Below are 11,715 nucleotides of genomic sequence, written 5' to 3'. Positions count from 1 at the left end.
GGGGCTGTGGGAAGGTGGGCTTGTGGACTATAGTCGATGCTTCCTCCCTGGCTTCCGTGGTTGTCCTCCACACATATCCACATCTGTTCTCTCCACTCCTTTCCGGACACCACCTCCCTTCTCAGTCGCGGTGGCAGCCTGACCCCCTGCACTGGAGGTTCATTGAACCCCCTGAGCACCAGACACAGAGTGCATGGACCCCTCTCTCCTATCACGCGTGGGGGTCCAGGCACACCTGGCTTCACAGACACGAGAGGCGAGAGGCTCTGGGAGGTAGACGCTTGCCCAGGATCCCACGGCTCATAAACAGCAGGGTTGGGCTTTGAAGGGGGTCGCCTGACTCCAAGGTCTTTTTTTTTTTTTTTAACTGATTTTGGTCTAGATTAATCTTCACTACACCAACTCATCAGAAATCTTCAAGGGCTGCTCATTGCCCAGAGCTGTGGCCTCCATACTTTTTTGATCTTGCGCCCATATAAGTAAAACATTTTGAGCATATTCTTCATTATATGTCCATTTTAATTATCCACAAATTATTTGCATGAATTTATGTATTCTTGTATTACGTACATTAGAAAGCATTCAAATATGGTCTGTATATGAGAGAAATATATCAAGAGCAGTCTCTAGTATTTCCTCCCCACCTCGGGGAATCAGCCTGTGTGTGCCTCTGCGGTACACAACCATCCTCACCTTGGGGACAGCTGGCCTGGAGGATGAAGTGGCAGCCTCTGGGCCTGATGCTGGGTGTTCTGTCATCTAAAGCCCTCAGCAGATTTCTTTCTTCTGCCCCGCAGATCAAAGTCAGGGGACCAAATGGGCCCCAGTCATTCTCAACGCCACTTCTGCACCCATGCTTCCTCCGCATCTCCATTTCCCTGTCCCTCTTGCTAAGTCTTCCATACTGTATGAACCCAAACCCCAGTTTCTGTGCAAAGCCCTCCTCTCCCCCCTAGACTCAGACATTTGTACCAATCATTCGCCTCCGAACCTCAGCCTGTCTGCATCACCATTAAATTATCCTGCCTGGCTTGTCTCACCTTGCTGAGTACTTGATGCAAGTAGCACTATTATTACTTCCATTTGGTAGCCAGGGAAACCGAGGCTCAGAGAAGCCAAGTAATTTCCTCAGAGTCACACAGGAAGCGACAGCACCCACCCCTGGAGCCTGAGCTCTGCTTCTGCACCAAGCTACGTAAAGCAAAGATGATCTTATACATTGTTGTTTATTTTCCCCAGCAACCAGCATGTGCATCAGGCAAAGTGCTGAATGAATGATTGTTTGAATGCATGAATGAATTGCATAGGCCACCACTAAAAAAGGCCTTGGTGGAGGAGAAAGGGCCTACTTGATTCTTCCTACAGAATGTATTGATTCCTGTACTTGAAGAATCCTGGTTAAGACTTCAAGCTTCAGGCATGCGGTGCTGAATCTGGGCACTCCGATGTCATCAACAGAATTTGGTGTCTCCAGTTCCTGGCTTGACCATCCTCTGTGTTGACTGAGTCCTCAGACAGGCTCCCCTGGCAACTCCAGGGTCATGCCCCACAAACCTAGCCATCCCAGCAAGAGGAAAGGGTGTATGATGGCTCACTGCACCAGCTTAGGCCATAGGCCTGTCCTGGATCCCATTTCTGTGGCCCAAGGGTTGGGATGAACAGTTAGTTCCTGATCTCTGCAGTAGGGAGTGTGGGTTGCTCCATACAGACCATGAGAGTTGAGGTGGAGCTGGGGATGGATGCCGTAACCAGGGGAACAAAGAGGTGTGAGTCTCAAGTGTTCGCTTGGCTTTGTCTCCTGAAGGACCTGGTGGACTGGCAGAAGCCCCTCCTGTGGCAGGTCGGACACTTGGGAGAGAAGTACGATGAGTGGGTCCACCAGCCGGTGTCCAGGCCTATCCGCCTCTTCCACTCAGATTTTGTCGAGGCTCTCAGCAAGACCGTCTGGTGAGTCCTGCTCTGGGGTCGTGGTGGGCTGTCCCCTCTCCTGATGGTGCCAGCCAGATGCTAAGGGGAAGGGTCCGTCCCTGGAGCCCAGAGTGGTACTGCAAGTTCTTGGCAACGGTGGAACATGTCATGGGCATAATCTATTCCTGTGCATGGTTTTTTCCACCGAGTGGCAACCCAACATGTAGCCAGAAGCTGCTTTGAATGTCCCTCCTGTTCTGTTTCAGACTCCTATCAGGCGTTTTTAGCCTCTGCTGCCCAAGAAGACAATGGCACCCCACTCCAGCACTCTTGCCTGGAAAATCCCATGGACAGAGGAGCCTGGTGGGCTGCCGTCTATGGGGTCGCACAGAGTCGGACACAACTGAAGCGACTTAGCAGCAGCAGCAGCAGCAGCCTTTGGGGGGCTGTTTTGCCTGCAATTGCCTCCTCTGCCATGAGAGGGCAGCACCTATACAACTGCACTGTCAGTAGCCACAGGGATTCTTTTTGTTTTCCGTTCCAGTAACTCAGAGACTGAGGGAGATAGACTCACAGCTGCTCTCTTCTTTCCTCCTCCTGCCCCCTCCACACCCCCGCAGCAGTGTCCCTTTGACAGCAGGTCTCCATGTGCTCTCTGCACCTGCTTTAGTTCCTTCTCGTCCCCCCTCTAGTGGAGAGGTATGTCTCTCGGGAAGCTGGGCCGTCTCAGGCTGCTGTGCATGTATCTCTCTCACCCTGATGGTCTTCCTGCAGGTACAGCGTCCCCATCATCTGGATCCCCCTGGTCCTGTACTGCAGTTGGTCCTACTACGGCGCCTTTGCCCAGGGCAACGTCCAGCTCTTGGCGCCCTTCGCCACAGGTGATGTCTGGTCTTCCTGCTGTGCAGCTCCCGTGGCTCCTGGGGGCGTGGACCTTGGTGCTCTCCCTGCTCCTGAGTTTCTGAGACCTTAGAACCCTGAACCACATCACAAGCATTTTAAAATGAGGTCTATCTGTAGAAATACTCTTCCGAAAGAAAGGTCAGACTTCCCCACCCTCCAAAAGAGGAATTAAAAAAAAAAAAAAATAGCCACACATTAAATTAAATCATTTCATCAAGTGGTATAGCAATAAAGAAGGGGATTTCCATTGAGTCAAAGAACAGAAAAAGTATGACCTGGTGTTGTTTGTCAGGAAACTAAATGAAGTCATTTCACCAGGTAGGACAGCAGAGCTGAACTCAGAATGGTTCACGAACAAAACGGGGATTAGAACCTAGAGGAGAAAGATTGGAAACAAAGATCAGATCCGAGGCGTCCTAGTGTTCCCCGGGCAAAGGGCCATCAGCAGAAGCCTGACTCGGAGTAACTCCAGTAACCTCTACTGAGCACTCATCACATGCCTGGGACTTGCCAGGGACCATCTCATTTAACCCTCCCAACAGCCTGCAAGCAAGGGACTTATCATTACACCTTTTTAGAGATAAAGAAATGGAACCTTAAGAAGTTAAATAAGCAGGTTAGTTTCACGTGGCTAGGATGTAGCTGCCAGGTGTCACCCAGGCAGGCAGGGGAGAGAGAGAAGAGCCTGTGAGGCTGAGTCTCAGGGCAGCACCGTGTGGGCATGGCCTCTGCTGTCAGCCTGCCTCACCAGTTCATCACCTACCTCAGGCCTCCAGGTCCGGACCACCTGCCCAGGTAACCTGCCCATCCTGGCAGAGTCTGCCTTGGGAAAGTGCTCGCCCATGCTGAGTGGCTCAGACAGAAGCCAGGAGGGGGGGACAGGTAGAAGAGGTACCTCTCCTGATCACACGTCACATTCCTGACTATGAACCTCTGAACCCCTGTGTGCGCCAAATGCAAGCTCCTTCTCTCCACGCTCCAGGGCTCTCTCCTGCCCACCTCCTCCAGGAGGACAAGTTGAGGGCTGAACGGTCTAGATGAGAGGGGCCACAGCCACAGCGCGGGGAGCCCCAGTTTTCCCACCTGGTCCAGGATGGGGTGGGGCTGAGCCAACCGTAGGAAGTCCCCCAGAGCTAAGGCTGCTCCCAGACACCAAGGGTTAATGAGTGCACCCCTCAAGCCAAGGTTACCCACTTCTGCCCACGCTGAATAGCTCAGGCACAGCACAGGGCTTGTTGCTCAGACGGCCTGCTCACTGAATCGCCCACTGTTTCTGCCCAGCGCTCCCCGAACAATCGCCAACAGTGGCGGGCCCGACAGGGCTGGGGCCAGAGGGAGAAGGGAACGCCGGAGCTTTGGCCCAGGTCCCTCTGCAGGAGTCCTCGGGAGATGCCACTCGGTACCAGCTCCGGCCTGATGGGCCGACAGGGGTGGTGCTGGGGTGAGGGGGCGGGCAGAACCTTGACCTATAGGAGGCAACTCTGGTGCAAGGCTGGGCGGGTGATTTGACGGTGCTGCGGAGAGCTGAAATGTGCCAATAAAGGTCCAGTGTAGGGTTAGTGGGCTTGTGACCAGGATGCCAGCAATGGTGGCAAGAGAGCCGCACATGCCTCCCTCACCCCCGGCTTGCCAGGCAAGGCCCAGGCCCAGGCAGGGAAAACAGAGCCACGAAGTGAGGCGAATGGAGACTCGGCAGGGTCCCAGCACAGCTCCTGGACAAGAGATAGGCTGCAGGGAATGCAGGAACTCAGGGTGCCAAGGAACAGTGGGAGCCACGCGCAGGCAGCAGTTCAAGGCTGAAACTCGCAGCTGCACGTGTGTGAAAATGCTTTGGAAAGCAGAGAGGGTCTTCACCTCCCAGCTGGCCCCCAGCACGGTTCCTGGAGGTGCGTTAGAGTGGATGCCGAGGAACATCCTAGGCAGGGATTGTGCTGGGAGCCCCGGCAAAGGTCAGGACCACAGCCTGGGGCCAGGGAATGCTTTTGTATGTCCAGTCCTTCCGAGAAGTGAGCTAGGCAGCAAGAAAGGACTCTTGCACTTTAGGAGGGAAACTCCTCCCCCACCCAGGGACCCTCCAGAGCCCTGCAAGAACTGAGAAGATGCCGCCCGGGGAGGACTGTGGCTGGATGTATTTGGCAGATAACATTTAAAGATCATAGCAGCGACCTGTAACATATGAAGAGTGTTATTTATTATGATATGTTCATACACAGTATATTATTCTTACATGTAAGTGAAGTGAAAGTGAAGGCGCTCAGTCATGTCTGACTCTTTACGACCCCATGGACTGTAGCCCACCAGGCTCCTCCGAGATACATACTTATCACACTGCCAGGTATTATATTCCCTGTGTTCTAGCAATAGCCCTTCACAGGTGGTAGGATATTTTACTGTTGAGAAAGCACGTAGATAGTACAGGGCGGAGACCTGAACCCTGCCCTTCAGCAGGGTGTCCTGAAGGACCCTGGAAGTGGCCAGCCGTCCCTCAGAGGGGGACCTGGTCAGCCAGAGCCACCCAGCAAGGCAGCGCTGACAGGCAAGTGTCAGGCTGGGTGTGGACACCGCAGGCCCTGCTGATGAGAGACATCAGAGCAGCTTACCACCTGATTTGAGAGAGACGGGTCCTTGGGGGGTTGAATCTTGGCTGAGTTATGTGTTAGTTTCCAGGTGAGGCATGAAAAATCCTTCTTAGTTTAGAGACTCATTTGGAACCGTTTGTCATAGTGGCCCGGAATCTGGTCCAGAGAGCTGGAAAGTCACCTCTCCTCCCCACCACCTTCCTGGGCTCTCTCCTTCCGCAGTGATTCCCTGTGGCCATTCACACTGGGCACAGCCCTTCAGAACTGTTTCCTTAAACAGAACCAGAGGCTGCCTTTGGAACAGCACAGGTCAAATCTTATCCATGTCCAGCCCTCTAGAGAGGCGTGGGTTGGCCCATGAGTCTCCCACAAGTGTCTGAGCATCTGCTGTGTTAAGGGCACAGGAGACAGAACAGAATACCCTCTCTGCCCATGAAATACCCTCTCTGCTCATAACCCGGTGGGGGTGAAAGAGTGAAACAGAAAGGATGATGTGGAAGGCCTTGCTCAAACCCCGCCCAGGTCAGGGCAAAGGGCATCTGCAGCGATTTCTTACCGGAGGAAGGGAGGGAGGGGATTCCAGTGAAGGAAAGATGTGTGGGGAGGGGAGTGTGGGGAGGGGAGGGGAGCGTGGTTCAGTGGACCCCAGACGGGGTGGCGGGGAGATGAGGCAGGGATGATGTGGACAGGGCTGGTCTCAAGGGACCCTGAGTGCCAGGCTCGGGGGCTGGACTTTACTTGAGAATGAGGTACCAGAAGAGGGTTTTAGCAGCACGTAGGGGCAGAGAGTTGGAGCAGGAAGCTTCTGTGGGGTGCTGATAAGGTCATGGGGGAGTCAGAGCGGTGAACTGACCCAAGAGATGTTTTTTAACTGAGATGAGATACATACAGAATTAACCATTTTGAAGTGAATGATTCAGTCCACCACTCTGTCTAGTTCCAAAATGTTTTCGTCACCCCAGAAGGAACCCCATTCCCCTGAGCAGCTGCTCCTCATTCCCCCTCCTCCAGCCCCGACAGCCAGCGACCTGCTTCTCTGTACACTTGCCTTTTCAGGACGTGCCATGTAAATGGACTCCTCCGTACGTGGTCTTTTGTGTCTGGCTTTTTTTTTTTAACTTTATCTATCAAAAGATATTAAGGAGAGGGAGCTGACAGAGCTTGGTGACACAGATTGGACATGGGAGAGAGGAATAAGTCAAGGCTTTGGTAATGTGTGGAGTCATTAACCTCCCCCTGGGGTGCGGTTGGGTGGGAAGGAAGAAGAGGATGATTAGCTTCATTTGGAAGCTGCTGACCTTGCAGGCGGGGTTGTGCACAGCTGTGTGGAGATGGCCAGTAGCAAGTGGCTATCCAGGGCTGGGCTGGAGACACAGATATGGGGGTTGTCAACAGGTGGGTGTGACTGACATCCTAGATCAAACGGGGGCATTTGAGAGCGGAGGGTCAAGGTTTTGACCCTGGAGACAGAGACAGTTTCCACAGTGGAGCCTGACAGAGGGCCCCTAGAGAAGAGGCGAGGGCATTCCCTGGAGGCCCAGTGGTTGGGACTCTGCACTCTCACTGCCGAAGGCCCAGGTTCAATCCCTAGTTGAGGAACTAAAAATCCCACAAGCCCCATGGCAGAAAAAAAAAGGAAAGTAAGAAAAGGAAAAGGGGAAAAAAGGTGGGAAGAGAAGAGCCAAGCGTTCCAGCAGGCAGGGAGTGGAGCTCTGTGCTCAGGTCGTGTTGGTCCCAGCGCTCTGCGAATCTGAAAAGTCGGGGATCTGCCCCAGAAGGACGCACACAGGTGCACTGTTTGGAATACCATGTCAACAGGTTCACTCTGAAATCCAACCAGGGACTCTCTGGGCGTTCCTAAACCTCAGGCTGGGAACTTCTGTGGTTACAGGTTCAAAAATAGAGTGGTCACCAGCATCATATGCCACAGCCAATTTTAGAGATGAATTGAAAAAATTACTTTGATCTGCCAAGAAATACATCACAAATGGCTTTCATAGTTCTTTGAAGAAGGCAGACTTTAGAGGCTTGAGCGAATGGAAAGAGGTGAAGTAGACTTAAGTCTAACTGACCTTTTCAGGGGGTTTGGCTATGAAGGGACTGCGTCTATGACAAGAAAGTCTTAAATATGAGCAGAAGAGCAGTGGAGGAGAAGCTGAAGATGCCCAGAGGAGTTGCATGAAGGGGGTGGTGGGGGGCAGACTGAGGGTGAGCTGGTCAGTAATGTAATAAGTTGTCTGTACTTCCACACCCTCAGTGACAAGGGCAATGCCAGCACTTCATCAAGTTGGAGTGAGACGAACGTTGACGTGTAAAGCACTTGAGTGGTGCCTGGCGTGTAGGGGCTGGTGAATACACATTTGCTGCTGCTGCTGCTATTACCATTGCCAACCACCATCCAGGGCCCAGGCACCCAAGTGCACACTTCTTCTCGGAGGAGCACGAAGTTACAGGGTTGAAGCATAATCAGGGCTGGTTGAAGGTGGACGCTTATGGAGGAGCCATTCTCCCCCTTCCTTTCTTCTACCCCAAGGAGTCTTTTTCGTGTGAAGTAGGAGGCTGGATGGGAGGGAAAGGGGGTGTTTGACGGCAGTGAGGAGGGAGCTGGGCCTGCAGACAGGAAAGGATCTCCAGGCAGTGTCTGAGGCCTAGCTGAGGTTGAAGGCACCAGACTCATGGCTACACACGGCTCCTCCTCCATCTTCAGCGGCTTGGGTCTGGGGTGGAGAGACAGACTTTTGTGCTCATCCAGGCTTGGGAGGTCATGGGGGCAGCTGAAGTCAAGGTTAGCTTTAGAAGATAGTTTGGTGGTGCCCCCAAAGTTAAACATAGTTGCAGTAAAGTCCCAGAAATTCTACTCCCAGGCGTATACCCAAGACAACTAAAAACACGACTGTTCATAGCAGCATTATTCAGAATAGCCAAAAAAAAAAGAAACATCCCAGCTGTCCATCAGCTGGTGAGTGGATAAACAATTATGGTGCATCCATATTAACAAGGAATGAAGTTCTAATACATGCTACAAATGAATGAACCTTAAAAATATTGTAAACAAAAGAAGCCAGTCACAAAAGACCACATATTGTGTGATTCCATTGGTATGACGGGTCCAGAATCAGAAAATACGATAGAAAGTAAATTAGAGGTTTCCTGGCTCTGGGAAATGACAAAGGTTGGAATGACTGTTAACAGGTAAAGGGTTTCTTTCTGGGTGATGAAAAGGCTCTAAAATTGTGGTGATGGTTGTGCAACTGTAGATATACCAAATATCACTGAACTGTACACTTGAAAGTAGTGAATTGTAAGATATGTGAGTTATATTTCAATAAAGCTGCCACTTTTTTAAAGAGAAAGTATAACCAAAGCAGTGGCTAGTGGAGAAAAGAAGTCAAACTCAGAGGGTGATGGTAGACCTGAAGAAACAGTGAGAGCTGAAGTCCCTGTGAGGTTAGAGAATCAGTGAAGTGGAGAAAAGGAACAAAGGCCGTGCGGACTGCATGCTCTCCTCCAGGAGCTGGGCGCCGGGGCCTCACTTGATGATAATGACATCACTCCAGTCTTCTGGTCTCCAGGCTAATCATCTTCCGTTTTTTCACATCTCCCTCATATGCTGTGGTTTTAGATGTTCTCAATGAACCTTTCTCTCCTTGGGTTTTCCTGACCCTCTTGGTCCCCCAGTCCCATCTTCCCTTGGAAGATGGTTGTTAACATCTTCCATCAACAGCCCCCAGATCTGCTGGCTTCATCAGGATCACCCTGCCCTCTCCTCCATGCCACTGAAGCAAGGTCAGTCTTTTCTGGTGTCAGTCCATTTGGGCTGCCGTAACAAAATAGCATAGACTAGGTGGCTTGTAAACAACAAATTGATTGCTTATGATTCTAGAGGCTGGAAGTCTGAGATCAGGGTGCCAGCATAGTCAGGCGAGAGCCCTCTTCTAGGTCAAAGACTCCTTGAATACTTGTATGTCAAAAAGGGGAGGATTCTCTCGAGCCTCTTTTATAAGGGAATTAGTCCTGTTCACCTGATGACCTGAGCACCTCTCATCACCTTGGAGGTTAGGTTTCAGCATGTGAATTTGAGAGAACATACGCAGACCATAGCACCAGGCAGGGGTCCAGCGTTGGCCGTGGCTGTTCCTCTTACGGTCCCTTTAAGGAAGATCTCAGATCTCTAGTCATATCTTACCGTGATACCAAAGTCAGACAAAAATACCACAAGAAAGAAAACTCCAGAGCAGTTATCACTCATGGATCAAGATGCAGCAGTCGTCAACAGAATACTAGAAGACTGAATAATAATAAAGCATTATGCACCATGACGAAATGGGATTTATTCCTGGAACGCAAGGGTGGTTCAATACCTGAAATCAATGGGATCCACCACATTAGTCATCCTCTGACAGGACTCCTCATAAATAAGCCCACACACATCCTCACAGTCTCCCTCCTGTTTTGACTGTCGGGCCCCAGTGGTGGGGTTGGGCTCTGCAGCTGTGGGCAGCCCCCAAGGTGACCGGGCTGGGCCTCTGGGGCCTCCAGCCCCTGACCTCCCTGTCTCGCACCTGATGCAGAGTACTCAGTGGCCATGCCCGAGTCAGCGTTCCCAGGCCTCTTCCTGCTGGGGCTGTTCCTCTGGAGCCTCCTGGAGTACCTCATCCATCGCTTCCTGTTCCACATGAAGCCGCCCAGCGACAGCGCTTACCTCATCATGCTGCACTTCGCCTTGCACGGCCAGCACCACAAGGTGAGCGGTGCAGTGCCCCCCCAGGCCATGCTGCTGACGCCCACCCTCAGGAGCTCCCATCTCGGTGGGGGTTGGGTTGAGGGCGAGGAGAAGTCAAGGGCGTGTGATTGGGTCCAAGCCTGAACCGGCTGTGGACAGAGTGAGCATGCGTGTCCAATGCTAATCCTCACAACAGCTCATTCATTTGCTCGTTCAACAAATGCTCACTGAGCACTCCCTATGTGCCATGTGCTGTTCTGAACATCATCGATCAAAACAGGCCAGAATCACTGACCTTGTGGAGCTTCCCTCTGAAGCGGGTACTGCCGTTCTCCCCGTTTCACAGAGTGGCAGACTGAGGCTTGGGGAAATAAAGGAACTAAGCCATTCACCCAAGGTCACCCTAGCACATCGTCCCCTGTGGATGCCAGAGTCTATACTGTTGGTCATCCACCCACCCTGGGGCTCCTTCAGGGCAACACACGAGGGTCCCGGCAGTCAGGACTGGAAGCCAGGTCCGTCCAGAGGATGTCCCTGCCCCACGCTGTTCCCGTCCTGGCACAGGGTGCCCACCCTCCCCTTGCCCTCCTTCCCCTTTGACCAGGAGCTGGGGTTCTGGCACAGAGCCCCGCAGGTCCTGTTGTTGCTCCGGTCAGCGGGGAGCGGGGCCCACGTCAGTATAGTGTTCTGTCTCAGTCACCTGATCGCTTGCTCTCTCCTCTTTCAGTCCAGAGAGGGTCTTGGGATACTCCAGTCTCTAAAATTTTACCTCTGCCAGGCCCTTGGCTTGTGAAGCCTCAGGACCAAAGGCTAGGCTCTTTCATGGTCTGGTTCAATGTGACAACACCCACTTGGAGCAAAGAAGGCCACCTGGGGGGGAGACCTGCCTGTTAGCAGCTCCAGGGTCACCCAGCATGTGTGCCTTCATCACCCTCAGGCCTCGAGCTCGATGCCCTGCATGGTCCTTGGGGTGGGGGTGGGGGCTCCTCTCCAAACCTAGCAAGTTCCAGAGCCAGAGTGGCCTTGAGCGCAGAGCGGAGCATCTCAGGCAAGCTGCTCCTACCTGTGAGCATCTTGCCCACACCACCCCACCCCCACGTTCCTGGAGCTTTCCAGCTCCTGTCCTGACTTACTGGGGCCGGACAGGCTCTCCAGGGCTTCAGGCTTGGCCGCCGACGGGGCCTGCGCCCTCCCTGGCCCGTCTGGGCCGCTCCAGCCCCTGTCCCGAAGGAGCGTCGCCAGCCAGCGAGCGGTGTGTGACCGCAGGCGGGCCCCGGGGCCCCGGGCCGTGTCCTGACGCGTGAGCCTCTGTCCGCAGGCGCCCTTCGACACCTTCCGCCTGGTCTTCCCGCCCGTGCCGGCCTCCCTGGTGATAGCCTTCTTCTACCTGGTGCTACGGCTCATCCTGTCCGCGGCCGTGGCGGGCACTGTGTTTGCAGGGAGCCTCCTGGGCTATGTCATCTACGACCTGACCCACTACTACCTGCACTTCGGCTCCCCTCACAAGGGCTCCTACCTGTACCACCTGAAGGCCCACCACGTCAAGCACCACTTTGCACACCATCGGTCGGGTGAGGACCCACCACGCCACCCCCTCCCCCA

General features: G+C 53.2%; 1 protein-coding gene across 1 annotated transcript in view; it reads left to right on the top strand.

The window, feature by feature from the left end:
- The window catches only part of FA2H (fatty acid 2-hydroxylase), a 54,574-nt gene that overhangs the window by 39,916 nt on the left and 2,943 nt on the right, over positions 1-11,715 (top strand). Inside the window, exons 3-6 of the mRNA XM_010850739.1 lie at positions 1,805-1,947; positions 2,683-2,789; positions 9,962-10,134; positions 11,432-11,684. Of these exons, the coding sequence (XP_010849041.1) occupies positions 1,805-1,947; positions 2,683-2,789; positions 9,962-10,134; positions 11,432-11,684 (676 nt within the window). The remainder of the gene's footprint in view (positions 1-1,804; positions 1,948-2,682; positions 2,790-9,961; positions 10,135-11,431; positions 11,685-11,715) is intronic.

Source organism: Bison bison, unplaced genomic scaffold, assembly GCF_000754665.1.
Source record: "Bison bison bison isolate TAMUID 2011002044 unplaced genomic scaffold, Bison_UMD1.0 scf7180017864295, whole genome shotgun sequence".
Lineage (NCBI taxonomy): Eukaryota > Metazoa > Chordata > Mammalia > Artiodactyla > Bovidae > Bison > Bison bison.
Note: the sequence above shows the minus strand (reverse complement) of the source record. Positions and strands in the feature narration are given on the sequence as shown.